Raw genomic sequence first — 16300 nt, 5'->3', positions numbered from 1 at the left:
AATATAATTTCAGAATTCAACAGTAAATCTATAAGATTCATAAAATTAATTCAAATCAAATATATCACATTAGTTGAAGCCAATTTAATTTGTTTCTGTATAGTTAGCCCTTGTTTGGAAGGCGTGATTTTGATCATTTCTTTAACTCCTACTTTTAATATTAAAACTACTCTTTTTGACAGACCAGGCAACTCTTGCTCAGAGTAAAGACTAATTCTTGAAATTTACATTTTATTAAAAAAGTAAACTTGTGTTTAACTGATAATATTCTTCATCTTATCCCACCCCCACTTCCTTTTAGATCATTGTCATGGCCTGTCGAGAATTTGAAATGGGAAGGGTATGTATACCTCTTAACGCTGAAAGTGATTGTGGAGTATCCTTTTTATCTCTTCATTTCTAGAGAAATATATCCCTGATCTTTTATTATATCCTGAGCCCAAATAGTTAAAAGTAGACACTTTTTCTTTTTTTGTTCTGCTGTTGCTTTTATTTGATAAAAAGAACAAAATAATCTCTCAAGCACATAAGCTTTTTTTTAACATTTCGTAAGTACGTTTTGTGATACGCTTAAAATAATAGATTTTGTGTTGTTACTTAGCAGTCTTCAAATATTTAATGATGGTGTAAGTAGAACAGCCTTTATGGACTGAACTATAGAGGTATTTTAAAAATAGGAATAAAAATTGAGTGATGAAAATGAGTTAAATATAATAATTCTGCTTAGTTATCATTGATTTATAGTTTGAATATTGATTCCTCTGTCTGCAAACACCACTGCATTTTTTGTTTGTTTATACTGTCTGCAAAGCAAAGGGAAGAAAATTCCTTAATCTGAAGTTTTTGACGTTGGTATTTTTATGCTCTGTACAACTGAGACTAGTTTCAAAACCTTTGTGATCTCCAGCAGCATCAGTTCCTAAGTCTTCATTGTTGGAGGTGATGATAGACTTACAGAGACTAGGTATTACATAAAAGTTAGGTGTGGCTTTCTGTAAATGTGATACACAAACTTACAAAGCAAATTATGTGGTGATTTGAAGTTCCTTTATACTAAGGTGATTCATTAGGTAAAGTAAAAATCATTTTTAAAGTTGTAAAATCATTTTAAGTTATAAAAATTCTTATTAAAGTTTTTTTCAGTAAAGGATACATTGCATAAAAGCAAGATATTACATCTTTCAGTTATGTGAGATATTATAGTAGATAAATTATTGGAAAACCTTATTTTAACTAATTTTTGTCATTCCTCCCACTCACGTTCTTTGCCAGTGCTCGAAGTGTTAAGTAACCTTGGGCAGAGAGTGAACACTCTAAGGTTAGACAATACACGCGCTGAGAAGTCATTCGGTGGCTGTCGGTTTCAGTATTGGCAGTACAGAGTCCCTCCTCATCCGTGGTTTTGCTTTTCATGGTTTCAGTTACCTGCAGCAACCATGGTCTGAAAATATTAAATGGGAAATTCCAGAAATAATGCATAAGTTTTAAGTTGGACACAGGTCAGAGCAGCATGGTGGAATCTCTGCTCTCCCGCCCTGTCCCACGTGGGACGTGACTCACTCCTTTGTCCAGGGCGTCCATGCCGCAGATGCCACCCGCCCGTGAGTCACTTAGTAGCCCTCAGTTATCACATCGACCGTCACAGTGCTTAGGTTCCTGTAACCCTTATTTCACTTAGTAATGACCCCACAGCGCAGGAGTAGTGTTGCTGGCCTTTTGGATAGGCCAAAGAGAAGCTATAAAGTACTGCCTTTAAGTGAAAAGGTGAAAGTTCTTGACTTAATAAGGAAAGAAAAAAATTGTATGCTGAGATTGCTAAGATCTACAGTAACATTTATTACAGTATATTATAATTGTTCTATTATTAGCTATTATCGTTCATCTCTTACTGTGCCTTATTTATAAATTAAGCTTTATTATGGGTATACGTGTATGTATGTATGTAGATATAGGCAAAAACGTGGTATATATAGGGTCCAGTAGGAACCGCAGTTTCAGGTGTCCACTGGGGTTCTTGGAATGTATGTTGTACAGGTAGGGGGGAATTCTGCATGTGCTTCAATACCATTACAGTCATGCACCACATCCCGACGTTCTGCTCAACAATGGACCACGTGTACAACAGTGGTCCCGTGGGATTAGCACCATGGAACATACGTGTTTGGTAGGCTGTACCATCTAGGTTTGTGTGAGTGCACTCCACGATGCTCGCACAACAGAAATGCCTGGCAGTCCATTTCTCAGCATGTGTCCCCCATTGTTAAGCAACGCATGGCTGTACTTTTAATCGATTGTATTGGGAATTTTCAGTTTCACTCTCCTAATTTTTCTTAAGTTACTGTTAAGGTTTAGGATTTATTTCTCTTTTCATTCTGTTAATATGCTCACATTTTACGTATCAGTAGTGGTACTTGATGAAAAATTAAGTTTTATTGAGTGCAAAACATTTTAAAGCTAAAGATTTTGTGATTCATAATGTTTTGTAGGTAGTAAATTTTCAGCGAGTTAGGGCCTCTGAATTTATTTAATAAACTTGACCTTGATCTTGACTTGGAATGTGGCCTGATGGAAAGAGCACAGATAGTGAAATCCCACAAGCCTACACTTTACTAGCATTTTGACCACAGTGCAGTGAGCTGTCCCCTCTGAGCTTCAGCGTTTCCATCTCTGAAACGAATAGTGTATGGGTATAGATTATGTGTGTGATGTCTAACACGTAGTTTTTGGTGTCAGTTGTTATTAGTTTATACCCAGAATAGAAATGCTAGTACAGTCCTTACTCAGTTACTGCCCATCTGAATGAGAGTCATGGTGCTCACATGTTTAGTTTTTACTAAATTAATCTCCTATAACTTGTTTTCTGTCTATTTCAAGATGTTAAAACTTTAGCTGGTAGAAGACCAAAAAAATCCTCACAATAATTTAATTAATTTTATCTTTTTCTATAAACTTTTACTGGGAAGTGAAGTCTGTGATTTTAACCCTTCCAAAATATTAATAGTATTTGCTGTAAGCTCCACTGACATAGCAGATGGTTCTGCTTTATTGCCCTGTGAGCAGGATTTTCAACTGACAGTTCATTCTAGTCTGTAGGTAGTCATTCTACTTACTGTGTTTGGAACTATAAAACTTTAGTAAGAAGTGATGGATTTCCTCCTGCCAAAAGGTTTATTTTAAGCTAGTGTTTGTCACTTAAAGGCTTTCATTTTATTGTGTCTTGATAAAACTGTATCATTTCTTAGCATCAGAATCACCTTATCTTCTGTAAAGTTAGGCTTTCATTCATTCACTTACCTCGTTTTCTAAAATGATGGGGTGTCATATTAGAAACCAATGATAATTGAATTTTCTGCTCTTTCTATACCTGCTTAAAAAGGGAGGGTAAGAGGGGGAACTAGTTACACTTTTTGTAATCTCAAATAAGAGTGGATATTTAAATAATACACTGTACTTGTATAGGGTTTTACCATCAGTAGAACATTTGAAATATACGTTAGTGCTTGCAACAATCGTGTAAGATAAGGATATTGTTCTCATTTCTACAGGTGAAGGAAGTAAAAGTCAATAAAACTGTAAAATTAGTACTTGCAGAATTCTTTTGAAACCAAGTAGAGTGCTCTTTCCACTATGCCACGGATTTTACACTTAACGAGCACCAGCCAGATATCGTAGAGATTGTCATTTTACTAGCATTAGAACTTGTCTGGCAACGCTTTATATTAAATGGACCTCCAGGGCCAGCTGGTGGTGCAGCGGTTAAGTGTGCATGTTCCACTTTGGTGGCCCGGGGTTCGCCGGTTCGGATCCCGGGTTCGAACATGGCACCACTTGGCAAGCCATGCTGTGGCAGGCATCCCACATATAAAGTAGAGGAAGTTGGGCACGGATGTTAGCTCAGGGCCGGTCTTCCTCAGCAAAAAGAGGAGGATTGGCAGCAGATGTTAGCTCAGGGCTAATCTTCCTCAAAAAAAAAAAAAAAAAAAAGGGACCTCCTTGGGCCAGGCACTTTTTTTTAAAGCAATTTTTCTTTTCTGGAGGAGAATCTTTGGAGTGTACTCTGTAAACCATGCAGATAGCAATGAACAGCTTAGACATTCATGTCACTAAGGTTCTTACGGCTAATTTTGGAGAGGACACAGCAGCCCACGTTTAAGAACAGTTGGATAAGTTTAAGCTCTCCAAGCTACTTGCCTACTGATGGCAGTTTTTCTGTTTTCTGGGAAGGAGCTATGAGCTGAATACCAGGGCACAAAATATTTGTAAAATTTCAAGAAAAACTATTAACGTGGATTACTTACTCACTTTTTCTTTGGACAACAGAAAAAATGTGAGCGCTATTGGCCATTGTATGGAGAAGACCCTATAACATTTGCACCGTTTAAAATTTCTTGTGTAAGTACCTCTTTTTATATACATTATTTACTCAGAAAATCGGCACAGTAGACTGGCGAATAATTAAGTTACACTGCGATGTGAAGCCGTTCTCATGCAAGCCAAGCACTCAGCGTTTCCGTGTGAACTGCAGTTAACTAGAGCAAACTCATATTAATAAGAATGCTTGTTTTACACTCCTCTTAAATTTTCATAAATGTATAGTGTCTTTGTACCTCAGTATGTTAATTCTGTTAGTCTTTTTTGTAAGTTGATAAGTGTTTATGTGTATAAAAATAAACGGAGTAACTGTGCTTTGAGACATCTGTTTGAAAATTGGTGTAAAGTATTAGTTTCAAATTGAATAAATGGGAAAGACCCTTTATGACTGAAGTATAGGTCATCATATTGATCTTTCATATCTACGTTATGCTCCCCTAAATTCTCATAATTCTATACAAAGGTGGGTTTGAGAACTGCCGTCCTAGAAGTAAAGAGTGATCCTTTGTGGCAGACAATTTCTTATGAAACTTTATCTGTAGACCTAACTATTCATTGAGCTTTGAAAATGAATTAAATTCATGTTCTAAAACTAACACAGCACAAATCTGAGAAAGTGAATTAAAAACAAAAAGAATGAAGGAAAAACAAAAAAGGAAGTAAAATATAAGTAAGCTTTAGAATACAACCAAACAAATTGCTTCAGGTTACGCATGATGGCATCTTTCTTAATTACCTGAAAGAAGTATGTTGTCTTACTTGCTCAACTCAGAAGACCATGATTGAGCATACATGAAAATTAAATAACTTCTCTGTGCTCGTCAGGGGTTTCCAGAGAAACAGACGCGATGGGATGTGTGTATGTAGAGAGAAAGAGGTTTATTATAAGCAGTTGGCTCACACGATTATGGAGGCTGGCCAGTCCACAGTCTGCAGAGTCAGTGGGCAGTCTGGAGACCAGGCGAGCTGATGCTCAGTTCCAGCCTGGAGACCAGGAGAGCCAATGCAGCAGCTCTCGTCTGAAGGCGGGCAGTCTGGAGACCCGAGGGAGCTGATGCTCAGTTCCAAAGACAGTCTGCTGTCGAACGGCGAGAGCCGATGTTGCAGGTGAAGGCAGTCTGCTGGGGACTTCTCTCTTACATGGGGGAGGCGGATCCTTTTGTTCTGTTCAGGCCTTAACTGATTGGGTGTGGGCCACCCACATTAATAGAACGCAGGCTGCTCTACTCAAAGCCCACTGACTTAAAAACACCCTCACAGGAACCCCAGGAACAGCGTTTGACCAATGTGTGGGTGCTCCATGGCACAGCCAAGTTGACGTGTAAAATTAACCATCACATTCCCCATCTCACAGTTGCTTGTTTTTAACTTTGTTTTCCATGGTTAAATGAAATATAATTTCTGTGATTTATTTGTCATTGGTGAGTTCAAGAAGTCCATAATTTCATGACTACTTTGTATTTATGACTTCTGAATCTCTCTGATGCACACCCAAAGTTTAGTGCTTTCTAGGTGGTTGTAGGAAAAACTCAAGCTGTGTTACACAATATCCTTTGTAAATGCAATGTGATTTGTATAATGTTAACTGTAGCTCGTAATTGAACTGCTTGTATTTAATATGCAATCAATACGCTAAAATTAGAGTTAACTGTTCGTGGGTTAAATGTAAAAATTTTAAAACTCCTCCCGCATTTCATATTTAGAATGAACAGAAACCAATACATACCACATTGTCTACTTCTGCGAGGGAATGCCTCGCCCGCACCACTCCAGAAGGTGTCCTACAGTGTCAAGTCCTGGACGGCCCAGGAAACCTAGTTCTGTGCAGTGTGCATGTGTGAGCATTTGTACATTAAAATGTAGTAAGATAACTGTACAAAATGTCACACTTCCAATGAAAACATATAGTGGTTAACATTCAACAGCAAAGCAACTTGCAGTTTTTGACCATTTGGGGGGTCAGTAGTAAACAACTTACTGTCATGTGTACAGAAAAGAAAGAAATAGTTTGTAATTTGGAAAAATAAATTGACTTTTTTGGGTGGTTTTTCAGCTGAACTAAAAGATGATCAAGTCCTCTTGATAAGAGGTTTGATTTGATTAGTAACAGCTGATTTCATTTGTTAATGTTGAGATTGATCCATGCTGAAGAAGGAAAAACTTTTCTTTGAAGATTTCAAAACGGCAGGTAATTTGTTTCTCTTGTGGTTGTTTCAGACAACCCAGGATTTGTTATCACTGATGTAAACAAAAATCAAATTTATAAAAACAAAGCAAGTTGTTGAAAATAACCTTAGTAAGTGGCTGGGCTACTTGGCAATCAGTGTTTGAGAAAGGACGGTATCAGGAGCTCTCTTGGTTTGAGGATGAGGAGGGTGAGGTGTTGGAAGGGGAAGGGTGGCTGACGAGCTCAGCCTCGTGTTGCTGCATGTAACCATTTAGACCAGATGTCGGCTTACTCCCCGTGGGTCAGTCTAGCCCACCGCCTGTTCTGTAGATAAAGTTTGTTGGAAGACAGCCATGCCCATTAATTTACATATTTGCCTATCACAACAGCAAATTTGAGTAGACAGAGACTTTAAGGCCTACCAAACCAAAAATATTACTATTTTGCCCTTTACAGATAGGAAAAAGTTAAGACTTGGACCAGTGTTTTCATCCATACTCCTTTTTGGCCAAAGTAAAACTTTACTTTCCCCTTAATGTTATTTGAAAAGTTAAAGATAAATTACTATGATATTAAAAATTAAGGCAGGAATAATATTAAGTTTTTTTATTAATAAAACAGTATGCTCTCTTGCTCTTGACAGTTGCTATCCTAGCCTATCTGTGGTTTTAACTAAGAGGTCAAAAAGAATAGTTTGCTTAGTGACAAACTGGTGTAAAGGCTTCTCTCCAATACTTTTGACAAATGACAGTAAGAGACTTTTAAAGTGGTTATGCTGTCATCAACCGAAATACTAATTGGGGATTTTCTGAGTACATCCTCTTCCTTCCCCAGTTGGCATCCAGTTTTGAGAGTTGATTGTTAGGTAGATAAAATGATTGAAGACGGTGGTCAGTCCTGAGGAGTGCCATAATATTTGTATTATTTCTGTTACATGATTCTGGGGATGGTTGTTAGTTGCAAATATCTTATTGGATGATAGACTCCTAGCTAAGTAATTGGTTAACAGTTACTTGTGTTTAAAAAAATAAAAAGAAAGATACTATAAACAGAGGTTGGATAAACAAATTGATGATTTTTAGGATATTTGTTTTTATAATTACCAGGTACACCTGGAATTTTAAAGGTTAATTTTATACTGTGGACTTTAAATATGAGGTCATTGTTTGTTTTAGTGTGTATATGTTTTTGTTTTAATGTTCTCCCTGACTCACAAGTGTTTCTCTTTAGGAAGCTGAACAAGCAAGAACAGACTACTTCATTAGGACACTCTTACTTGAATTTCAAAATGTAAGTATTTTCCTTTGAGAGACAATTTTTAAGGATAGTTTTTAAAGGGATGATATAGAAATAGTACACTATCTTACATAGTGAAGAATTGTTAACTTTTTTAGCTATGAAAAATAATGAAGAAAATCAGAGTCTAATGTTTTATTTAGTGTCTTGAGCCTTATGCTTATCAAATTAGATAATAAAGTAATGTAAATTTCAGCTTGCTTAGAACAACTTTCCAAACTAAATTAGATTTACTGTGTTTGGAATAGTTGGTTTCTTTGCTACAAACATTTTACCTCTAGCAGTAAGCAGATTATAGCATTGTTTACATAATTGTTACCCACTTTTACTAAGTTACAATTTTTTAGGAAGAGACAAGCCACCATCAAAGCTGTGTCTTCATTTAGATATGTATTGTTTTCACTTGAGGCCTTGACTTCAGTGTTTCAGAGCTATATAAAATAATCGTTTTCTAGGAAGGAATCAAAGAAAAATCTGATGGACATTAAAGAATGCCTGTCAACTTATTTCCCAGTTTCTCTAATTTTAGTCCCTTAATTTTTAAACTACCATAAGGAATTCAGCTTGGCCATGAAGTGAGTCCTTCTTCCCCAACCAGTGCGTTTGTAAACATGCTGAGAACTCCTGCCTCCCTGGAACAAGCAGATGTGGTTCCAGCACTCTTACTCTGCGTTGGCTAGACTAATTGTGTCCCTTTAGTTGAGTCATTTATTATCCTTTGGTTGCTATTTTTCAATCTATAGTGGTAATGATAGGTACCTTATTGAATTTCAGTATCGTATCAGGCATCTCAATCTTCCTAACTTGATAGTGTAGATACTCTTATCCATGTTGCACATAGATGAAGATAGAGAGTCTTTGAGAAGTTAAGTAGCTTACCTAAAGTTACTCAGGAAAAGGCAGGAAGTAGAATTTGGGTACAGTTTGTCAGGATTCCAAGAGGTGGTTTTTCTGTTAAACACCTGGAATAGCCATTTTCAAAACATTTTGATATCAGGACTCAGAAGTCTTAAAAGTTATCAAAGATTCCAAAGAACTTTTGTTTATCTGAGTTATATCGTTCAGTATTTGCTATATTTGCAATTAAAACTGAGATTTTTTTAAAAAACATAAATACACAAGGAATACACAAGGATACACATTCCATTAGCTGTTGAAGTGATGACATCATGCTAAGTCCTGTAGCCTTGGGAAGACCCTGCTGTACACTCAGGAGAGAATGAGAGTGAAAGAGGCAAATAGCACCTTAGTATTGCTGTGCAAATAGGTTAAACTCCCAGACCCCTTGAAAGGGTCTGGGGACGTGGGAGCGGCCCACACCGTACTTTGAGAACCCCTCATCTAAGATAAGACAGGTGGGTTTGGGGTTGGACAAGTCTGTTTCTAATTTTCTTTTTCAATTTAAATATTCTGTTAGTCTTCTAATTACAGTAGCTTCTAATACAGTGCTTATGATACTGTTCGTACATTTAACACTGTAGATTAATTACATAGTATGTAGAGCGTGGTGGAGTGGTGCACGCTGTGGAGGTAAGACTGCTGGGTTCAGATCCCACATTTGTCACTTGCTGCGAAACATTAGGCAAGTTATTTAATCTTTCTGTCTGAATTTCCTTACCTATGAGATGAGGATAGAATTAACGGTACCCTCCTCATGGCGTTACATGTGGATTAAACAGCTTGTGTTATGTGAAGCCCTTAGATCAGTGCTTGGTGTGTGATAGTCAATAAAGATAGGCTGTCATTTATTTGGGTTTGTTTTTTTTTAAGGCAGTGGTAAATACCACATAAATATGTGAAATGGCAGTGAAATGAGATGTGTAGCTTTTCTGTATGCTTCAAAAATTTGCATATGTATTTTCATAATTGTTGAATATCTGTTCTTGAAGGAATCCCGTAGGCTGTATCAGTTTCATTACGTGAACTGGCCAGACCATGATGTCCCCTCATCGTTTGATTCTATCCTGGACATGATAAGCTTGATGAGGAGATACCAGGAACATGAAGATGTGCCTATTTGCATTCATTGCAGGTACAAAAGAATTTCCCAAATATTGGAAAAGTTTGGAATATAGGTGACATAATATGGGTGATGTATGATATTTTAAAACCTGATTTTTGGAATTTCATTAGATAGATCATTATATAGGTTTCCAAATAATAAAGACTACCTGAATCCTAAGGCAGTTTTTCTTCTCTTCATTTTTAATTTACATTAGATTTTTCTAAGAGGCTTAAAGTCATAATACTTCATTCATAAAACTGCTGTCAATTTGTCTCTTGAAGTGACTCATATCTGCCTTCACATTTATCATAAAACGTAGATGAAATTTCTCAGACTCAGATTTGCTGGTTAATTAAATAGTTAACAAGATTTCTTTTTAGTGTAGGTGGGGCACCAAAGACAGTTTTTCTCTTGCGCTTGGTCTGATTCTAATGCCTGTGTTATTGAAGTGGAGGGGCTGCTTTTTATTATGGGCCAGAAGGGTGGCTCACTGTTGGAGATGTAGGGGTCAGTTAACCACTTAGTTAATTAAAAAATATTTTTCTATAGGTAATTCAGTGGTTAGTTGACCTTTTAATTAAGTAGTTGACTGGTTAAAAGGGAAAAACTATTTAATTGTAGAATTAAAAGACAAAGAAATTGCTTTGACTTGACTTCTTTACAAGTTGAAATTTTCCTGTTCTATCAATGTTGTCCAGTCCGTGTATATAGTTCATAAATCCACTTTGATAGGAAAGTTTTCCTTTAAAAAAATAAACTGACCATTTAATATTTTTAAACGACCAAAACAGTATGTTAACTGTAGTGACTTAGAAAACACATAGCATGGAAATCACTCAGAATTCCACTAGAGATGACCGTTGTTAAAACTTTCGTATATGTTCTTTTAGTGTGTGTATAGTATTTTTTAAGAATGTTTCCCCATTTAATATGTCATGTACATCTTTCTAAATCATATAAATATTCTTCTGTAATACATCATGACTGCACTATGCTTTTATATTTAGCCTCCATTCCTTGGCATTTAATTTATTGCCCTTTCCCTTGATCCTTTTTTGGCTATTTTAAACAGCAGTTTAAATGTCCAGTGGCCAGTCCTATGGCGAAATCTTTGAGCACATGCGTAGTATTCCATGAGGATAGATGTCTAAAAGTGGGATTTCTAAGCCAAAGGACATGAACGTTTTCATGCTCTTATACCTATTTTGAAATTTATCCATAAAGTTGATGCTAATTATAATTATTCCCACCCCTGCCAGTTTGTGGGAGTGCCCGTTTCTCCCCACTCTTCCCAATAGTGTTATCTTTTTGTTGGTTTTAATGCCTGTGTGACAGGCAGGCTTTTTTCTCTCGGTCATTTATGTTCCTTTGTGAATTGCTGGTTTTATACTTTGTCAGTTATTTTAATAGCAGACATTTCATCTCCTAATAATGATATGTTACAAGTTCTTTGTACCTCTTTATATATTGAGGATGTTAACTTCTAGTCATGTTGTAAGTACCATGGTTTTTCAGGGTTTTTATTCTGCTTGTGTTTTGCCATACGTAAGTTGTAAATTGTTACGTAGTTAGAGATGTGAATCTCTACATTTATGTTGTTTTGTTTTGTTTTGTTTTTTAAAAGATTTTATTTTTCCTTTTTCTCCCCAAAGCCCCCTGGTACATAGTTGTGTATTTTTAGTTGTGGGTCCTTCTAGTTGTGGTATGTAGGAGGCTGCCTCAGCGTGGCCTGATGTTCGGCGCCATGTCCTCGACCAGGATCCGAACTGGCAAAACCCTGGGCCGCCGAAGCGGAGCGTGCGAACTTAACCACTCGGCCATGGGGCCGGCCCCCTACATTTATGATTTCTCTCCGCTGAGATATGCTTAGAAAGTCCTTCCCTAACACAGTAGTGCATAAAGTTTTGCCTGTATATTTTAGCACTTTTCTAGGGGTTTTTTTTTTTAACATTATATTTTTAATCCATCTGGAATTTTTTAATGATTAAATTATGAGACGAGAATCCAGTTTTTGCTGTTCATTATTAGCTGACTTTCCTTGTACCATTTATCGAGTGGTTTAGTCTTTCTCCTTTGATTGGAGACTCCACCAGCAGTAATAAATACTTACATGTACTCAGATCTGTTTCTGAACTTTCTGTTATGTTTCATTGGTCTGGTTGTCTATGTCGTTGTAATATCACACTTTTAACCATCAGTTTAAATATGTATCATTTAGCCCAGTATCTCTTAACTCTGAAATTCTAGAAATGTTTTGATGTGTGGAATTGACAAATATATCATTGGTTAAAAATTAATATGGTTGATGTTTATTAAGAGCTTTTTAAAAATTGTACTGTTATTTCTAATCTACCTTATCAGGAATTCTTAGATTACATGTTTAACAAACTACTGATACTTCTAAAAGTTTCAAAATGTGCATTAAAATGCTGCCCAACTTTTTTCCTAATGATCAATTATTCTGGTGATGTCAGTAACATCTTTAATTACTCACAGTGATTCTCAATCCTGAGGTGCATATGCCTCCCTCTAGTTGACAGTCAGTTGCTCTAAAGTATTTTTGTGTCGTGTTTTAAAATAGAAAACCTGTGGTATTTTACTTTATGTTCTCCAGGTTCTATTAGTTCTTGAGGGGGTGAGAGCCCATCAGTGGTCTGTTCTTTCGGGGAATCACTGCTCGTGTTCAAGCCAGGTTCTCGGGCTCGTAGCTGCTTTGTCCTTCCTGTACCTGTTTCCCGTTGACGTGGTGGGCTCTTACCTCCTCTGCTCTGGAGCACCAGAGCCACCTTGAACATAGAGTAAATTTATCTCTGCAAGATGTTTTATTAGATAGACAAGGTTTTCTGAGATAAATGGCAAAGTAAAGGTTCCAGGGTATTCTATAAGTCACTTACTCTTCGAAGTTCCTTGAATTAAATAAAAATTAAATACTAATGTTAGGGCTGTTTACCATGCACACACTTTAAGTTGTAGTTTGTTTACTAAATAAGTAGAATTTTGTGAAATTTCTTAAATGATTTTTTTGCTTCTGAATATTAACATGTCCATCCACATTTATTTCATAGTTCTTTTACCACAAAAATCAAATTGTTTTTTCAAACTTTATGTCCATAGTGCAGGCTGTGGAAGAACAGGTGCCATTTGTGCCATAGATTATACGTGGAATTTACTAAAAGCTGGGGTAAGAATTTTTATTAGCCTTATGTCCAGTTTATCTGTTATGATTTTCAAATGTAATGATTAATTGCAGTAAATTACAGCGTATGTTTTGTTTTACATGTTACCTTTTGAGAAATAGCTTTGTTGTCTGAGAAATAAAGGTAGTGAAAGATATAAATGATACGTGTCACCTTGAGATAATGGGCAGCAAGGTAAACACATCACTATTTGTTCACATGAATTAATACCTACGAGGGAGGTAAACTCTGCACTGACTTTTCCTAATATAGAATCTCACTGCCTTTTATATTTATTCTAGTTATAAGTATAATCAGTTTAGTCAATATTTATCCCTAACTGGAAACATTATCGTACTGTGGTTAAGAATGCTGACACTGGAGCCAGATTACCCAGATTAAAATTCTGTCTGTGTCCTTCACTAGCTGTGAGATCTTAGTCAGATTACTTAATCTCATTATATCTCAGTTTCCTCGAAATCTGAAAAAGGGGGTGCTACTCTTAGAAACACAGGAATTAAATCAGTTAGCCTGTGAAAGGCTCTCTGGAGCTGGTGGCGCGGGAAGTGCTCCTGCAGTGTTAGTTGCTACTGTTGCTGTTGTTACTACCACTACTATTTTCAGAAATTGTGTTTGTTACTGTGGAGGATATAGAGATAAGTAGGACACAGCCCTCATTATAGATTTGAAAAATACAAGTCTGTAATATGCTCATTTTCTGTATATTAAAGAGAAGCTTTTAATTTTTCATAGCATAATAGTTTCTGTGAGTATATCAATCTAGTATAAAATAGGATTAATAAAATATTTAGTTTTTTTCTTTTCCTTCTTTCCTCCCTCTATTCTTTCTCTCTTTTTTTCCCTGCCTTCTTTCTGTTTTCCACTTTTGCTAGGGAATATTTAAATTTTAAATAGTTTCTTAAAAAGCCCTCTGGGGTTAAGTTTTATTTTTGTATTCCTCAAAAACTATAATCATCTAACACTCAAACAAAAAATGTTTTTTATGCATTTCCTTTTTTCATTTTCTTTTCTTTTCTTTTTTTTTTTTGAGGAAGATTAGCCCTGAGCTAACATCTGCCTCCAATCCTCCTCTTTTTGCTGAGGAAGCCTGGCCCTGAGCTAACATCTGTGCCCATTTTCCTCTCCTTTATATGTGGGACGCCTGCCACAGCATGGCTTGACAGGCTTTGTGTAGGGCCGCACCCAGGGTCCAAACTGGCAAACCCCGGGCTGCCAAAGTGGAGCGTGTGAACTTAACTGCTGTGCCACTGGGCCATCCCCAAACATAAATTTTAAGTGAATAAAATTTAACTAGTTTTCTATCACACTGCAACGTAAAAGTAAAAGATTAAAATTGGGATGGGAAGAGGCATTTAGATGAATGCCAGCAAATCAAATAAACGCTGATCATTTCAAAAGTTGTGTATTTTGAACATAGTCCCCATTTGATTGAGTTTGGCTTAGCATAAATACAATCTTAGGTTAGGACGTGATGTGAAACTCTTTTGATGTATATAAAGACTCCCACACAGTAAACCTCTACTGTCTTCTTTATTGCTCCATAATATTCTTGTTGATCACCAAGTTGTTACAGTTCTGCCTCGTAAATGTGCCTCAAATCTGTTTCTGCCTTGCCTTTTTCAGACTGCTTCAGTAAACCTCCACCGCTCACTCCCCTTTCTAGACTGTCATCTTCCCTGCTACAACAGTTGCCTGAATAGCAAATCTGCTCATGTCAGGGTTGCCTGTTGCAGAGTTATAATTCCAAATGTACAAAAGAATTGTCTAGAATGTTTCACATTCAGTCTGCAGAGTGGTGGCTGAGGGATCTTTATTTTTACCCGGCTCTTCAGCTGGTCTGTATACTGCCAGCGCAGGGAACACTGCCCTGTGAAATGGGTTCAGACTATTAGCTTTACAGTCTGACCCCAAGGAGCCTCACCGTCTCTCCTCCCCTGAATACCCCTCTTCCTTTCAGCCTTGGCTTTATCGACGTCAAGCTTCTGAGTTCCCCGAATGGATTATACATCGAATCTGCCTGTGTGTATTTCCTTCATTTTCACTCCAGCCACCAGTCAGAGTTAGTCACAGCATCCTTATTTCCACTGCAGTGTAGTCGTGCCTGGGCTGGACATTTATTTGTTCACGTATCTGGCTCACTAACCCGACTGCTGAGGCTCAAGGTTAACGGTGCTTCCACAGTGTCTGGTCATGGCAGGTGGTCCTCAGTAATGTTTCCAGTTACCTGGTGTGTATACAGGGTCTCTATGAAAACTGGAAGACCGTCTTAACTGTCTCTCTGAGCAACTCCAGAATTCATGTGTTGAATTCTTTGTTTTAGAAAATACCAGAGGAATTTAATGTATTTAATTTAATACAAGAAATGAGAACACAAAGACATTCTGCAGTACAGACTAAGGTAAAGTTTTTTGTTTCACTTTATAAACTATTTTTTCATAAATGCCTTCTTGTTTTTTAATGTCTTTTCCCTTGTTTATCCTTTTGTCTCCCTCATAGGAGCAGTATGAGCTTGTTCACAGAGCTATTGCCCAACTGTTTGAGAAACAGCTACAGCTGTATGAAATTCATGGAACCCAAAAAATGGCTGATGGAGTGGTAGGTGTTCTTGGCCTATTAATTTTAGAAAATTTTTACTTTTTTTTTTTTTTTAAAGATTGGCACCTGAGCTAACAACTGTTGCCAATCTTTTTTTTTTTTTTTCTGCTTATCTCCCCAAACCCCCCCGTACATAGTTGTGTATCTTAGTTGTGGGTCCTTCCAGTTGTGGCATGTGGGACGCCACCTCAACATGACCTAATGAGCGGTGCCATGTCCGCACCCAGGATCCGAACCCTGGGCCGCCGCAGCGGAGCGCGCAAACTTAACCACTCAGCCACGGGGCCGGCCCCAGAAAATTTTTACTTTTTAACATGATGTAATATTTAGTTTTTTATTTGTCTTCTTGTGTTTTATCTAACATGAGAATATTCATGGCAGTTATTTTTATTTACCCATGATTTAATTAACTCCTTTCCTTCTTCCTGTTTGAATCTATTATGATGGATGTTTAATGACTCCAGGACAAGTTACATAGTATTCTAAATAAAATATAATTAGGAGGGTAGATCTTAGTTCAAAAATCACATAATTCATTATTGTTTCAAGTATAAATTACTTTTTAAAAAATTAACTGCCTTGTTCTCTTTCTTCTTCGCATCCACCCCACCTTAAGTAATTGTAAGTTGATTCTACATGAATTTTATTTTGTTCTTGGTCACGATGATA

At 36.9% G+C, this 16300-nt stretch overlaps 1 protein-coding gene across 2 annotated transcripts in view; it reads left to right on the top strand.

Annotated features, from left to right (window-relative positions):
- Positions 1–16300, top strand: part of PTPN12 (protein tyrosine phosphatase non-receptor type 12) — an 89247-nt gene that overhangs the window by 52682 nt on the left and 20265 nt on the right. For both annotated transcript variants that reach the window (XR_002807302.2, XM_023638824.2), the window contains exons 5-11: positions 302–340; positions 4321–4392; positions 7769–7828; positions 9724–9866; positions 12954–13020; positions 15357–15434; positions 15533–15631. Coding sequence is in view for 1 of the 2 variants with exons in the window: in XM_023638824.2 (XP_023494592.1) it covers positions 302–340; positions 4321–4392; positions 7769–7828; positions 9724–9866; positions 12954–13020; positions 15357–15434; positions 15533–15631 (558 nt within the window). In the remaining variant the exon portion in view is untranslated. The remainder of the gene's footprint in view (positions 1–301; positions 341–4320; positions 4393–7768; positions 7829–9723; positions 9867–12953; positions 13021–15356; positions 15435–15532; positions 15632–16300) is intronic.

The sequence above is a fragment of the Equus caballus genome, chromosome 4, assembly GCF_041296265.1.
Source record: "Equus caballus isolate H_3958 breed thoroughbred chromosome 4, TB-T2T, whole genome shotgun sequence".
NCBI lineage: Eukaryota > Metazoa > Chordata > Mammalia > Perissodactyla > Equidae > Equus > Equus caballus.
This window is presented reverse-complemented; position numbering and strand designations above follow the sequence as displayed.